This window comes from Gadus chalcogrammus, unplaced genomic scaffold (assembly GCF_026213295.1).
Source record: "Gadus chalcogrammus isolate NIFS_2021 unplaced genomic scaffold, NIFS_Gcha_1.0 GACHA103, whole genome shotgun sequence".
Taxonomy (NCBI): Eukaryota; Metazoa; Chordata; class Actinopteri; order Gadiformes; family Gadidae; genus Gadus; species Gadus chalcogrammus.
The window spans coordinates 65281-81266 of NW_026613538.1; the positions used below are offsets into that span (position 1 = coordinate 65281).

The 15986-nt window shown below is 43.0% G+C and overlaps 2 protein-coding genes across 6 annotated transcripts; one reads left to right on the forward strand and one right to left on the reverse strand.

The window, feature by feature from the left end:
- Nucleotides 1-635: 635 nt before the first annotated feature.
- LOC130378820 (stonustoxin subunit beta-like) lies at nt 636-15764 on the reverse strand. Of its 5 annotated transcripts, none has more exons than XM_056585433.1 (4): nt 15627-15756; nt 15134-15205; nt 12737-13048; nt 637-950 (listed from the first exon to the last, which is right to left on the reverse strand). In XM_056585433.1, the coding sequence occupies exons 1-4, from the start codon at nt 15715-15717 to the stop codon at nt 919-921; spliced, it is 507 nt and encodes a 168-aa protein (XP_056441408.1). In that variant the 5' UTR covers nt 15718-15756; the 3' UTR covers nt 637-918. The 5 variants fall into 5 exon arrangements, with proteins under 5 accessions (XP_056441409.1, XP_056441408.1, XP_056441407.1 ...); XM_056585432.1 differs by lacking the exon at nt 637-950 and adding an exon at nt 5135-6339; XM_056585430.1 differs by lacking the exon at nt 637-950 and adding an exon at nt 7385-8345 and having other exon boundaries at nt 15627-15759.
- Nucleotides 7955-13604, forward strand: LOC130378819 (uncharacterized). The gene is made up of 2 exons (XM_056585429.1): nt 7955-11198; nt 11666-13604. The coding sequence occupies exon 1, from the start codon at nt 9520-9522 to the stop codon at nt 10906-10908; it is 1389 nt and encodes a 462-aa protein (XP_056441404.1). The 5' UTR covers nt 7955-9519; the 3' UTR covers nt 10909-11198; nt 11666-13604.
- Nucleotides 15765-15986: the final 222 nt, after the last annotated feature.

Sequence of the window (15986 nt, forward strand, 5' to 3'; positions counted from 1 at the left end):
CGTGCCCACTACCTCCGTCCGTTGACTGATCACCATTGACTTTGAATGGGGACGGACGCGCAATGCATTGTGGATCCGTCCGTTCCATTGGAGCCTTTGGCTCCGTCAAAAAGTTGAAAAATGTTCAACTTTTTCGGCAGCGACGGATCCGTCATCCAATCAGATCGCGTATGCAAATTTAAGCACTGTGACGCGACTCGGGCTCTGATGATACTGGAAAGCGGGAAAGCGGGTCATCTTGCATCGCAACAAGCAGGAAGAAGCGGGAAGAACCCGGCGAAGCGATTTGATTGGCTGACGGATGCCTCTGCAAAGACTACTCCCCCATCCGTCAGCCACGCCTTCCCACGTCCGTTGACTGACGGTGCAGTGGGCACGAAGCGTTAAAGTTCAGGGTATAAAGTTCAAGTATATGCCTCTACTTGTATTGCTTAAGCCAATAGCCTTTTGAGGCAGTGTTTTTTCTGAATATTAGTGTTAAGGGCCAATAATGCTTCTGTGGCATTACGGGAAAAACAAGCTAGCCGACAACGCCACCCTAGGAATTGCACCCTGGGATATAATAATCGATTAAATCAAAACAATTATTTAGCACACACGTTCGTTGACTGACGGCACCAGAGACGAGGTTCCAAAAATAAGTTGTTTTTATTAACTAAAACATGTGGATTCCACATGTAACAAACATGATAAAGGAAATCAATTGGTATGTAGGGGATAGACAGGATGGTTAGGGCTGAGGCTTACCAGCAGGGGGCAAGATACCAGGAGACGGAGGGGAAGATACATAAACACCAACCAGTCACTCGTGCTCGCACATACACAGCAACACAGGATCAAAATGGTAAAATAAGAGAAATTCCAAGAGGACACACGTGAAACCACACTCGGGAAGGGGGGCACCACCACCTAAAGGATCTAGTTGCCTCCCTGCGGTGGGCACTCAGCGCCTGAAAACAAAGGAACAAAAGAGAGATGAGGGCAGATACAAACGACCAAACAAAACAATAAACACACAACTACACAAAATGTAATTCACAAAAGGAAATCAGTAAGAAACAAACAAAATATAACACAAATACACAAACCAGGCCAAAAAAAAGGATCTTAAACATGCGTGATAGCTAGGGTTGCCAACTTTCAGAAATTAAAATAAGGGACGCTCACCACGGGCCCGACTCCTGTGGGGCGGGGGCCGGCGCCCGCAGCAGTGGTATGTTTTATTTTGTGCTGGTGTTTTTAGTAAAGGGTTGATCAAGAAAGGAATTAGTCATACTTAAAGCTTGAAATGCTTTATTATCACATAACATTCTCTTATAAAGTGCAGTCAATTAAATCTTGAATGAAATCTCTTTGTGTGGCGTGTGCAGCAATGAACTTTTAAAATATAAACTAAATAAACTGAGAACTTCATGTTACTTTTTAAGTGCATAACTATAGGGACTCTCTTTGAACATTTTTACAAAAAAAAACAGTACAAATAAACAACAAAAACACTTATAAACGTATTTAAAAAAAGAGTGCAAAACATTACTCCTTCCCTCAACATTACTCCTCCCCTCAAAACTGTTACTTCTTTTTCCAGGTGTACTTCTTGTTACTCCTTGTAGCACTGAGTAACTCTTTGTCTTTCAAAGCGCTGTTGTAAAACTCTGAACAGGACTGCTCAAAGTTGAGAGTGATCAGCAGCTCACTTCTCATGAGCTCTGTGGAGCACCTATTCCTGCAGACTAGTCACTCCATTTGTTGGCCATTCTGGAGAAGATCCTTTCCACACATCCAGTGGATGCTGGGATGCTCAGGATGTGTCTGGTGATAGACAGCATGTTTGGCAGGTCAGCTACTCGAAAGAGAGCCACCAACCTGGCAGCCACACCTTTGGACTTCCATTCATCTTCAGCATCTTCTTTGAGCCTCTTCAGAATGGGTTTTGATGTGGAGCATTCATCATAAAGTTCATCCATGTTGACTTTATGGATGACGTTGAGCTTGGTGGTCACCCTCTCAATGTCAGTAAAGGTCATGGTGCCATGGTGCAGAGAGAGAGGTTGCAGTGAGAACAACCAGTAGTCTTCCGAAAAGTTGAACCATTTCTCAACATATGAGAGTGCTGTGTTGAGGAATACAGTAAAATCTGCCCTTGCCATGTCAGCATCAAGTGGACGGAGACGCTGCAGCTTCAATTTAGTTAAGTAGCCATAGAACTGTTAATCTCGTCTCTGTGTGAGCTTTTGCTTGAAGTTTTCCATGATGGAATATAACTCAACACAGGTGGTTTCATCACTCTCCAGCTTCTTTACAACTTCCTCAAAGAGAGAGAGGATATTATTGCAGAAAAGAAGGTAAACCTCCACAATGTCTCCATCTTCCTCAGTTGAGTCCTCACTGAAATTTAACAATGCTCGAAGTTGTTTGGGACACTCCTCCCCCCAGGCTGATGAAGTACGATTTCAGTGCAATCCAGGTTTGCATTAGCCGGGTGATGGCTGGATTAAGGGAGAGCCACCTGGTTGTGACATGTCGCAGAATTTCCTGGAACGCAACATCACAAAACCTACAAAACTCTTTGAGTGATTCTCTTCGTTTGGCAGATGTGGAAAAGAAGGCATAGACCTTCAGCACAACATTTTCCACATCTACAGTGAGCTGGTCAAGAGCATGCTTCACTGAGTTGTGCAAAATATGGGCATGGCAGTTTCCTTGCAGCAGATCTTTTTATTACTTCTTCCAGTTGGTGAAGACAGAGTCTTGAATTCCATAATTCACATTTGTGTTGTCTGCAGTGCACTAAATGCTGTCACATGATCCAACGATAAGCCAAATTTGTCAAGCGACTGCTCAATGAGAGCTACAATCCCAGCAGCGGACTCATCTGCATTTTCAATGAAATCCAGCATTTTGTTGGTGACCCCGCATTCTGGACTGAAGTATTGAACAGCAAGGGGGAACATCTTCCTGTTGCCTTTATTTGATGCATCTGTCTGAATGGAAAATGGGAGGGGTTTATCTGATGTTAGGGCCTTAAGAACATCAGCCACTACCTTTGGAGCAAGGACATCTTTAACCACTGCCTCTGCCTTTGTTCTCCCTATACATTTTTTTTTACAATTTTTGAATCCAGGAGAATCTTTTGATTCAGTTTATGTGCACAGTCAACACTGTTGTAGCTGAGGTTGTGTCTGACTGTGTGGTACACCCAGGGCTGTAGTGGAGGGTAAACGCACGTAAACGCCGTTTACGCACCTCTGGAATTTAGGAAATAGCGTTTACGCACCTCTAAATAGCGTTTACGCACCTCTAAGTTCCCTGTGCCTTGTATTCTGCCGTTGGAATAATCGGAAATAAATTCAGCATCACTTTAAAACACCTAAGACTAGGTTTCATATTGTTGAACAAACAAACGCTGTAATCTGAATCATTTTCATCTGCGCTAGGCCTATGCTATTATGGTCTGTGACCCTCCAATCAGTGCCTTGCGGCTGCGGCAGCGACACCAATCAGGATCCAGGAAAATATGTAAACAGGAAGTATGTAAACACATGGCCCTGCGCGTTGTGGATTATCATGCCTGCCTACCTGTCATTAATTAGCCATGGATATCAGGCGATTTTTGAAGAGACCTTCGAGTGCTCCCACTCCAACAGATGCCCGAAAAAGGCCTCAAGTACAAAGTAAGACTGAAGATGATCAATTCACATGAGTTGTTTTTGTGATTTATAAATCAATTTTACTTGACAAACTATTAAGTGACTACGAGCATTCAGATTGGCCAATGCGTAGTCATGCTATCCGTGTACTGCCCACGTCAAAATGAGTGAAAGTCATTCAGAGTTTTACTATCCATATTAAACTCCGGTTTCGGCGTATCAACTTCGCTATAGCTTGGTCGCTATGTTAAAGCCTCAATTTGGAGATGCAAGGTTGGCGGTTGCAGCCGTGGGCTCCGCGGCTGAACCGTGGATCGGGCGGATGACGCGACAAAAAAATATATTTTAATTAAATTCGGGCGGTTGGCGGTTAAACCAATAAAAAAATAAATATTTATAAATATTTGTATTTTATATATTATAAATATTTTTATTTTATTATTTATTTTCTTTAAAGTTATTTTCCCACCAAACTGGCCTGTTCCCTGGAGGAGCAGTAAGGGGAATCCAAGTTGAAACAACTTGCCCAAAGGTTTAGACTTGATGACAGAAAAATTCTTGAAGGATATAGGGATTTTAAGGATAACTCAAGCATCATTCCAGAAAACCTTGCACCACTCCTGAATATCGACCATCTCATTCCAGTTAGCACTGCTGAGTGTGAGAGGGGGTTCAGCTTAATGACCATCATAGTGTGCCCCCTGAGATGCAGTCTGCACTTGGTCACAGTGTCGTCCTTGATGTTTATTCAACTGAATGGCCCACCACTCAGCCACCACAAAGTTCAATCCAACACGTATGAGAAGTCCTGGCTGGTGAAGCACAGGGGACCCATGAACTCCAGAACACACCCCTGCAATGCAGGACCTGACGTGGAGGACAAGGAGGCCCTCTGGGTACTACTGTGAAAAGCATGCATACTAATACACACACATACACACATGCCATAGATAGATAGTTCTTAATCTACACATACTTTTCTTTACTGTTGAAATTTGAATAACTTGAATAAACTACAAACACATTCATTGACTGTCATCGATTGATTTAATATGACTTTAATTGATAACATAATGGAATATAGCCAGGCTAGCCTTATAGTCGCAACACTTTGCGTTGCGTTGCGTTGTGTCGAGGTCGGTCTGATCAAAAAATTCATAGTTTACCCACCTCTAATTTGACCACTACAGCCCTGGGTACACCTGTGTCACCTCAGCTGCGGTAATATAGAGAGGAAGAGTGGGATGACATATTGTTGATTAAATTGAACATTTGTCTGCTGCCTGTCTTATGACTTGAAAAGAAGTCAGGTCATCCAGTTAAACCACACTAATAATATAATTGATGTAATGATCACTGAACACTGCATTCCTCAAAAATATAAAAATTGTGACACAGAATACACAGAAAGCTCTACAAACATTTTTAATCCAGGAAATGTATGTATATTAAAGAATAAAGGTTTTCTTTTAACAAATGTATTTTTTTATTTATTAACTGTTAATCCATTAGTATGATTTGTTCTTTAAATGGCCATATATAATATTTATATACTTCTGTATATTAAATAAATGGTCGTTCATTCGACTTTTAAAACTCAACATCCTAAACAATCAATCAAACCACAAAAGTTTACTAAAATAGGCTCTGCCCATGCACTGCGATGTTCTGGCAAAAGCACAACCAGATAGGAAATCAATCACAACATAATGTCCCATACCGTATCAACCTCAGGAGATGATTGGGGTATGAAGAACTGTGACACTGACGCTTATGGGTCTTCTGTGATCTTTCGTGTCTGCAGTGTTGCTCTCCTGTTGCATGCTGTCTGATGTCAGACAGCCCACCGTGCGCCACTGAAAACACTCGTCGACATATTTTACAACTTGCCTTGTAAACACCTCCATTGACGCTGCCAAGGATGTGCGTCTTCCCACTCACGTCCGTACTTCTGCAAGCGTTTACGCTTTTGAGGACGTGGTGGAGTACCGGGTGTAGTGGGCATTTTTAAAAGGCGCGGGTTTTGTGAGCAGCGCCGGTGTGTGGTGTCTGTCGCTAGGCAACCGTGACCACCACACGCATGCGCAGACACACAGATGACCGGAGCGGGTCTTGCGTAGATCCCGCCGCGACAATTTTGCTGACCGTAGTATTCCCTGTGTTTTGTTTTGATCATTATTGTTAGATTTAGTATTTGTGTGTGTGACAGACATGTGTATTGGAAATTTATGGAAATACGGAACAAATTGCGTCCCGTATTGGTTCAATACGGGACGCAACATTTAATTGCCAAATAAGGGACGATTCCGTATTTTACGGGACGGTTGGCAACCCTAGTGATAGCCCACTGGTTATCCGCAGCTATGAAAAGGCCTCCTGCCAGTGGGTTAACAGAAGCAGGGCTCAAACAAACCATGAACAGAATCCCCCAAATTAAACCAAACACTTCCCCAGGACAAACACGCACGCACGCGCAAACACTCTACACACACACACCGACACACACTAGTTGCGACACGGACAGGTGGAAACACACAAGGACAAGTCAACAGACAGCCGGATCACGTTCAAAAGGAGTGGTCATTAGCGTCTTCGCCGCTATCCTCCAGGCTAGCCCAGGACCGTTGGGCAGCTTTGGTGGTAAACAACGGGTGGCAAAAACAGCAGTCGGCAACGACACAATCGGCAGTACCTAGAAGGCATACAGGTCACCCCGTTAGTGCTAAACATAATTCTAAAAACAATAGCGATATAAAATAAGGGATACCTACCAGGAAGTTGGCAACTTCCTACTTAAGCCAGCGGCTCACAGCGCACCGCTGAATGTTAGCATTCGGTTGGAATCCACACCGAGACTGTTACGCGATCAACAACCTGCACGCATCACCAACCAAGGCAGGGCACCAGCAGGCACCAGCAGGGACCAGCAAGCAACAGGCACAAGCGCTGCAAAGCGACCAGTGTGGAAAAGTAAATCACCATGCTACAAACAAATCAGAGCCAGAGCGTCCATAGGAAAAGCACGCGTTCATACCGGTAGCAAGTTGCCTGGAGGGGCGTAGCAGGAAGTAACGAGGAGACAAATTGTGGCACCTCCCGACACAAAAAGCGACCTCAGAATAAATAGGATGGAGACGCAAGCCATTGGCTGTGACGGCCCTGATCATTACAAAGGGCTCTGCCCCTGCGTCTCACCACAGAAGCATTATTCAATAATAAAAGGAGAAATCATCAGCTGAACACACGAGAACATTCAGTTGGATCCAATGAGTTGTTTATTGCAATTATGCTTCATTAACAAATAAGACAGAAAAATAGTCCCTTACATGTACACAATAAATACGAGGACTAAAACAATAGAAGCAGCAGACTTTACAAATCATCAACAGGTGAGCACGTATCTTTAATAACTGAACATGTTCTGCGGCCGCTTGGTTCCCAACAGAACACGAAAAATCAAGATTCAGTCTTAAGTAATTTACAACATGCAACATTATCCCATAGACCTCTTGGTTAACATGAATAAAATATAAAATCTGCTTTAAATCAGGTTGTAAATCAGGATTATGATAAAAATGATGATATAAGAGCCCTTAAGACCAAAACAGGCGTTGTTTATATACATTTCAAATAATAAATGTGCTTATCTAACTATGGGAGATCTTAAATGTATTTTGATGGTTTATCATGCTATACCAGAAGAGAGAGAGAGAGAGAGAGAGAGAGAGAGAGAGAGAGAGAGAGAGAGAGAGAGAGAGAGAGAGAGAGAGAGAGAGAGAGAGAGAGAGAGAGAGAGAGAGAGAGAGAGAGAGAGAGAGAGAGACTAACTGCCACAGAGACACTGAGTTATCAGTCCTCTCAGTGTTTGTATGTGTGTGTGTGTGTGTGTGTGTGTGTGTGTGTGTGTGTGTGTGTGTGTGTGTGTGTGTGTGTGTGTGTGTGTGTGTGTGTGTGTGTGTGTTTTTTGTGTGCGTGTGTGTATGTATGTGTGTGTTTCTGTGTCTATGTGTGTGTGTGTGTGTGTGTGTGTGTTTGTATATGCGTGTGTCGATGTGACTGTGTGTGTGTGTGTTTGTGTGGGTTAGCAGCACCTCCCCGAACACACTGTTTTCTACAACAAAGGGGCCCCCACGCCCGTTTGTTTTTTTCCTACAACCGACACAGTGAATGACCCCCTCCTCCATACCCTGAACCCCGGGAGGAGGTCCTCCTGGGTGAAGGAGGACCAGAAGGTGTGGAGGAGTGTCAGTGTGTCTGAGGACCCTCCTCCACCTGGGGACACTCTGTAGAAGGACAGAGAGCCAGCAGGCCGGTCCAGATACACTCCTACTCTGGTGGAGCCAGCGGGGGAGAGAGGGGGGACTGTCCCTATACCGTTGTACCAGACAGAGTAACCACCATCAAGACAATCGAGACTCCAGGACTTGTTGTTCAGTCCAAGCAGGCTGTCACCACCCCCTCCTCTCCTTGTGATTCCTCTGTATGTCACTCCTATACCAACCCCTCCTTCCCTCTCTACCTCCCAGTAACAGCGGCCAGTCAGAGCCTCTCTACCCAACACCTGGAGCCAGGAGTCAAATCTGTCTGGGTGATCTGGATACGACAGGTCCTCTCCAACCCGTGTCACCTTCCTGTTGTCCTCAGACAGAGAGAGTTGTCTGTGGGCCGTGTTGGGGTCCAGTGTGAGGTCACAGGCATCTGAGGGAGAACCAGACATGATGAGCTGCTGAACCGCTCTTCATCCTCATCATCATCATCATCATCATCACTAGTACTGTTCTCCTGCGCTCTGTGTACATATACATAGATATGAACACATACATACACAGTGTTGTGCCTGAACGCGTTCATTGAACGATAGTTTATGAAATCGTTCATATTTTGGGCGAACGTGAACTGAACGTACTGTATCTCTGCCTGATGAACGTTACTGTGAACTAGTTCATTCTGGTGTCTGTGAACGGCACGGTCACTCGGTTTAACTTCGTTCAATAGGGGGATTATTTGTTTATCTACACGGCGGATGCATGCGCATCCGCCAAAAATATGGACCGTCAAGATTCCCATTGAAACGAATGGAGCGGTGATTATTCTTCAAAACGAGAGCTGGTAAATCGTGAAAAATGAATTAAACTGTAATCAGACAACGCGGTTATACGCTATAGACCCTAGAGTATCTGTGGTATAAAGGCTGGGACGAATTTCGAATTATAAATATAATTCGAAATTCACCCTAGGAAAAACACCCTATCTGCCTGGCAACACAGCCACCAGTGTCGCACGCGCATGCGTCTTCAAAACAATAAACATCATGGCTACGACAGCAGCATGTAGGCGATTAGACTCGTATAATAATTTAAAAGAGTTGTATGACAAGGTCGGTGAGGATGGGAAAAATCTTACATTTCTGTGCAAACTTTGCCCGCCGGCTTTCAAAAAGAAAATCCGCACTTCAGTCACATCCACAGCAAACCTGAAACGGCACATAAAACTGAAGCACCCGGCTAGCCTTTCAAGGTATGTGCAAGCAAATTAAAAATCCAAAGACAGTCAAGACAGATCCTCGACCTCCACTCAAATCCCATTAACCGCGTACAGCGGCTCCTTTTTCATCTCCCAGCCGCAGCTGGACCACCTGGTGGTGCAGTATATTGTCGGAGACCTGCAGCCTTTGAGTAAAGTGGAAAGCCCAGCTTTCATAAACTTAATTAAGGGGTTGCAGCCATCCAAAACGGTGCCATCGAGAAAGAAACTACAGACACTGTTAAACAAGAAATTTAAAGAAAACATATGTGAACTTAAGACTGAACTGTCTGAGATCGATGCTGTGTGCACAACAGCAGATTGCTGGTCAGCTGCGAACAAGGCATTTATGGGAATCACTGTCCGCTGGCTAAACAAAACTGATGTTTCTAAGAGATACTCTGCAGTACTGGCATGCCGGCGGATTAAAGGAGCACATACACATGATGTGTTGGCAAAATTATTGTCAGAAGTAAACAAAGAATTCAAAATCCACAACAAGGTTGTGTGTACAGTAACAGACAATGCTGCAAATTTTATCAAGGCATTCAACTGTTTTGGGATGGATATTGATACTGAAGTGCCAGAGACAGTGGTCCACTTTGATGAAACTGAAAGTGAAGATGACAATGAAGTGTCAGCCTTTGCTGCCGCCAGTGAGGACTCAGATGAAAATGTCCAGATGGAGCCTGAGCCTCTCTCAGGTCTGGATCATCCCTCTCTCCCCCCTCACAGAAGGTGCATGGCTCACACCTTGAATCTAGTGGCCAAAGATACGGAAAAGGTTACTGAAAAACGCTACAAAACAATGTCGAGGGCTGTTTTTGCAAAAGCATCTGCTCTGTGGAACCTGGTTAAGCAAAGTACAAAGGCTTCTGATGCTGTGGAGGAAAAGCTTGGGATTGGTTTTGTTGAGACAAATGACACAAGATGGAACTCAGTTTTTCTCGCGATGGAGCGACTGTCTCGCATAGCAACACTAACTACCAAGGCAGAAATGAACGTGGCTGAGGTCACCCCTGAAAATGATGCCAGTCCCCTACATGACGAGCTGCTTTTGCACACTGTGAGTGATGAGTTTGGCTTTCGCAGATTTACTCCACAGGAAGTTGAATTCATACACAAGTTTGTGGATGTGATGAGGCCTTTAGCACTTGCACTAAACATCCTCCAAGCAGAGAAGAACATCTTTCTTTGCTACCTGGCTCCAACAATTGTGCAGCTGAAATGTCATATGAATGACCTGTTGGATGAGAGCATAAAGCCCACTGCAGCAGAGGGTCTCATTACATGCAGACCCCTCATAAAGAGTATCTTGAAATCCCTGAGCAAAAGGCTGGCAGGTCTTCTGGAGAAGAGGGACCACATACTCTCCGCTATGCTGGTGCCAAGATTCAAGCTAGACTGGGTCCAAGATGAGGAGAAACAATTGCAGTACAGATTGATGCTGAAAAGAGAATTTCAAACCCTCAACTCTGATGACTCAGGTCCAGCCAAGTCCAGTGGTAAACATGTCAAGAAAGATCCTGCAGCGTCATTCTTCAGATTTAACCAAAAAACTGAGGTTAATCCAAAATCTGAAGTGGACACCTATTTGGATGCCCCAACCACAGATGGGTTTGATGAATACCTGCAGTTTTCAAAGCTCAGAAGGCTGTTCATTAAACACAACACTGCCCTGCCCTCAAGCGCTCCAGTAGAGAGGCTCTTCAGCATCGGTGGTCTAATATTCAGGTAGGAAAAAACTGTGATTATATTACATAATTATTATTCTTTGGTAATAAGTACAGTAAATACCCAGCCTCAAATTATAGTTCTTGGTGATATCATTCTAGTTCTGGTTTTCAAAATAAAAAAATATACCAGTGATTGCCTCAGTTCACAATTCCTTTAATACAGATTACTGTTAAATTTTTTTTACCATAATAATCATGATGTTACAATCTCATTCAGACCCAGGAGAAACCGGCTGGGAGATGCCAACTTTGAGAAGCAGCTCATCCTGAATGCCAACAAAAAGTTTTGACGGTATGTTAAAAATTGTGTTTACAGGGCCGCTGCTAAGCTTTTGGGTGCCCTAAGCTCAACCGGTCAGGGAGGCCAGTTGAGCTTTTCAGCACCAGATTCCTGTTGTCTCTTACTTGCCATTATGAAGAATCGCCATTCAAAAACAGCTTGATAAAACCGGCAAAAGCATGCTCTGTCTCCGATGCGAAAAGACGAGAGCTTCGAAGGCTGTACCGTTAGGGTCAGGGGGGCTCCTTTTATATATTAGGTAAAAACATCTAATTTTCCGAAATTTAGTGATAGGTTATACAATTAAGAAAAAACAACGGTCTCTTCATAACTCATTTATATATTTTTGTCATTCAATTATTTTATTTTTTTTGTAACCTTACTTTTTGGTGCCCTACGCACTCTGCGTACTCTGCGTATAGGGAGCGGCGGGCCTGGCCGCATAAAAATAACAGCATACCTGTATCTTGTTTTTACAGGAAGCTAAAAAACAGCAGATCCACCAGGGAGAGAACACTGTGACCAATGACAGAGGATCTTCATTCAGATAAGGGATTGGCCCTGCACACAGACTTTTTTTCATTCATTATTATTATTATTACTTTGGTTATTTCTGTAACCAGTGATATTCATTCAGTTCCACTCACTGGAAGGAAAGTAGGAGCACTGTCCATGGCCTTGGACTCTGACTGACTCTTTTTAAGTTATTGTTTTGTTTTACGTATTCATTTGGCAAGCAAAGTGACTTAATAAAGTTTAAATGTTTTGCACTTTGAATATTGGACTTTCAAGTTCAACCTTGATTTCCTACCTCAGTTTGTGTTATTGGAATGGTTACTTTACTGTTCATGTAATGTAACTTGTTTGTTGAACCTGCCTGGTATATTTTTCCAGGATTCCAGTATTATTAAAAAATAACATTCAAGCAGCAAGTTTTTCCTCATGTTTTTGAGAATATACTGTAGGGTGAAAGCTGCAGCTGCTACTAGTGTGGACTGAATGGACAGCAACAAAGCGTTAAAGCAACAATGGGGAAAGGATGTCCCCTCAATGCTAATGTATACCCTGGTTGGATAAGGATTGGATCAGGATAATTGGATATGAAGAGGATATCTGATACATAGTTTCAGTGATAAAACTGATAAAATAATTGCTGTCTGTGGTTCTATATGGGCTGTGGCAAACATTTTGAAAAATAATAGCTCACAGCAACATATTGAAAAAAAGAACTATGAACTAGATCATATTTGAAACTTGAATTATGAACTTTGAACTGAACTAGTTCATTTTAAAAATTTTGAACTGAACTTTGAACTAGTTCACGTAGAAAGTGAACTTTCCCAACACTGTACATACATATGTACACATACATAAATACACACACCTCAACAATAACGTTATGAAAACATCAACAACAATGTTATGAAAACATCAACAACAGTGTTATGAATACACTCATTCATCACTAGTACTGTTTTCCTGAACATGACATGATAGTTACACTATTGCTACATCAACAACAAACATCTCTGCTTGGATCCAGGACTTACCAAAGACAAGCAGCTCAGCGCTGTGATTGGCCGTGCCAGCGCTGTTGCTCGCCATGCAGCAGACCGTGTTCACGCCGTACCTCCCACCTCTGACGAAGAGGAAGCCCCTCTCCACCCAGGCCTCTGATTGGTTGACTGTGCTGTTCCTCTCCAGGGGCCTGCCGTTGTGGAGCCACTCTACTGTGGGCTCCGGCGTGCCGCCGGCATGGCAGGTATAGCGGGCCGTTTGGCCCACGGGCAACACGTGGGTAGAGGAGTGGAACTCTGTGATGCTGGGGGCCTCCTCCTCCTCCTCCGTGGGCATCACTGAACCTGAAGAAACCAGGAGGAGAGGAGTGAACGTTTACAACACGCATCTAGAGATGCAGCGTCAGACACTCCCTTCAATCTCTCCTAACACCCGTCCACTAGAGGGCGACCCAGGGGATTCACACCCAGTATTCTGGCCTGCCATTTCAAACATGATTGAATAACACAGCAGTGTCTACAAAGATTTCCCAGGGAGATTAATGAGTCAGGGGCAGAGCTTGCAGCGAAGAAAGCAAAACCTTTAACCAGCTCCAATTGAACCCAACAAAAGCAATTGCAGAAAAAGATCCTACGTAAACACTAGAGATGTGCAGACAGAGTAACAGTTTATCGTTTCATATTTTAAACTGTTTAAAATATGCAATGGATTTGTGGTTAATTAAATTTAACTTCTTACTATCAGCTATTTATTGTATGCATCCTAATTATCCCTTACAAGTTTTGTATTGCACATATTTTAAGGCGATTATAACCTGTCCTAAAAGGTCCTACCATTTTTTTTTTCTTTAAGCCTGAAAAAAAATTAATTGAATGAAATAACTCAAATGTATTTAATAACTCTCATAACTTCTATAAAACCCTCATTAGGGTTTTTTAGAAAACCCTAATGAGTTTAATATTAATTAGTATTAATACAAATTAATATTAATGCAAATTCTTATAACAATTACAATTATTATGATTATTTACTTTTACATTTAGGGCATTTAGCAGACGCTTTTATCAAAGGGACTTACAGTAAGTTAATTTTTCATAAGAAGTGAAACAATATATCACTGTCGGTACAGTAAAGATGTTCATAGCACCAAGTGCAAGTTCTAACAATCGCCAGGCTACCCCATCCCCTGTGTATAGCAGTGATTGCAGCTACTACAGATGCTTCACAATTAAGTACTATGAATATGTGCAATGTAGATTAAGTGCGTACCAAAGTGTGTACATTAAGTGCCAGGATGTACAACATACAATGGTAGCCGGAAGGGACTGGATGGCATTATAGTTTTACTATAAGAATGAATTATTATGGTTTTTATTATTATTATTATTATTATTATTATTATTAATAATAATAATGATAATGACAATAATAATAATAATAATAATAATAGTAATATCAATAATAATACTAGAACTGCAAGCAGTTATGCAGGGGTCCAAGAAATGTGCATTTCGCCGGCACAACGCGGAGCATGTGTTCAAAACGCTGCCGTGAACCTGTGGATACGAAGGTTTTGACTGTGGGAGGTTCGGTGTGGGAGTTATATCCCCAAACGCGTTTTCAGAACATTCCTTAGGCCAGTTAGGAGATGAACAATTCCCTCGTTTATGGCGGCCCCTAATGGCGAAATTTAGTAGAAGATATACAGTTTCCTCGTTTATTGCGCCCCCTAATGGCGAAATATTCCGAATTTTGTATTGAACGCCATTAAGGGTAGCACCGACATGTGTCTAAAATTTGGACTTGATCCGATGTCTAATTTTTGATTTTTTTGGATTTTGGATTTTCCACGTCTAATTTTGCTCATAAACCAATATTCAAAATGCTACCGTTTCGTCGTCGAAGGTCGGATCAAAAAAGTGTCTGTAGATTTCTTTGCGTGTGCGTCTGAAGATGTCGTGTGCAAAGTTTGGTGTCGAATGGTCAAGAAATGTGGGAGGAGTAGCGAAGAAACAGTTTAGCGGTTTTCGCGATTTTGCGAAAAAAAATTATAGACGCAAATGGGCGTGGCCTAGGCCAAAAGATGCAGCAGACTCCAGTGAATCTGTGCGTATAACGTTTTTGACTGTGGGACGTTCGGTGTGGGAGTTATAGCCCCAAACATGTTTTCCTAGGTATAGCGCCACCTAGTGGCCGGCGTGTCTGGATTTTGTCGTCTGCCGTCACCTCACGGACCTGGATCTAGTCATGCAATTGGCTTGTGTGCACCATTTACGGTTTGGGCTGTAGTACCACTTCTAACGAAGGAAGTATAATAACAATCCTTACAAAAACAATAGGGATCCAACCTGTTGGCTTGGACCCCTAATTATAATTTTTACCTCCATTGTTATTTTTATTTTAATCAGGATGATATGATTTAGACTCACTGAACTGCAGGGAGATTAAGAGAATACTCAGCAGTCCGAATATCAGCAAGACAATGTTGCAGGACTTTAGGGCTGTTCAGGAATAGGACACACACACACACACACACACACACACACACACACACACACACACACACACACACACACACACACACACACACACACACACACACACACACACACACACACAGACACAGTTATGTACACAGGGATATATTCATACTGCATGGCTGTCATTCACAGTCCAGACAGTGTTCCTACGGTCTGCAGAATCCCTCCCCATCTAGAAGAAACATCAGAAGTACTGTAGCTCTCGTGTTGAATTATGAACACACTTAAGCAGAACAACTGGTCTCCAGCATACTTGTTATTATTCCCTGATTATTGACATGTACACACATACAGTTACACAGTAAGACATTCATACATTCATACATGAAAGTATTTATTTGAGTGGTTTATTTCTTTTAAATGCTCTAAAAAGGTCACCTACCAAATCTTCTGTGGCTGGTCTTCCTCGGGTCCAAAGACTTGTCCTCAGGTTCCATAGTGAGTCCAGGGTCCGGTTCAGAGACAGTGTCCATGGCTCCTCTCTGACAGCTTCCAGGGCTTCTCTCAGCCTTCAGCCCTGCTATATTAGCTGGAAAAACGGTGTCACATGTTTTAACTCTGACCAATCATTGGCTTGCAATGATTGGTCAACTCGCGCGCACACACACACACACACACACACACACACACACACACACACACACACACACACACACACACACACACACACACACACACACACACACACACACACACACACACACACCACACACACAAGCTGAATGTCAGAAGATTATTTGTC

Bases quoted from the DNA above. Each gene is read 5' to 3' on its own strand.
- LOC130378819 (XM_056585429.1), top strand. From the start codon at position 9,520: ATGGGAATCACTGTCCGCTGGCTAAACAAAACTGATGTTTCTAAGAGA.
- LOC130378820 (XM_056585430.1), bottom strand. From the start codon at position 15,717: ATGGACACTGTCTCTGAACCGGACCCTGGACTCACTATGGAACCTGAG. The intron at 15,206-15,626 runs GTAGGTGACCTT...ATTCCTGAACAG, and splicing joins GACCAGCCACAGAAGATTTG to CCCTAAAGTCCTGCAACATT. The intron at 13,049-15,133 runs GTGAGTCTAAAT...TGGTTTCTTCAG, and splicing joins CTTAATCTCCCTGCAGTTCA to GTTCAGTGATGCCCACGGAG.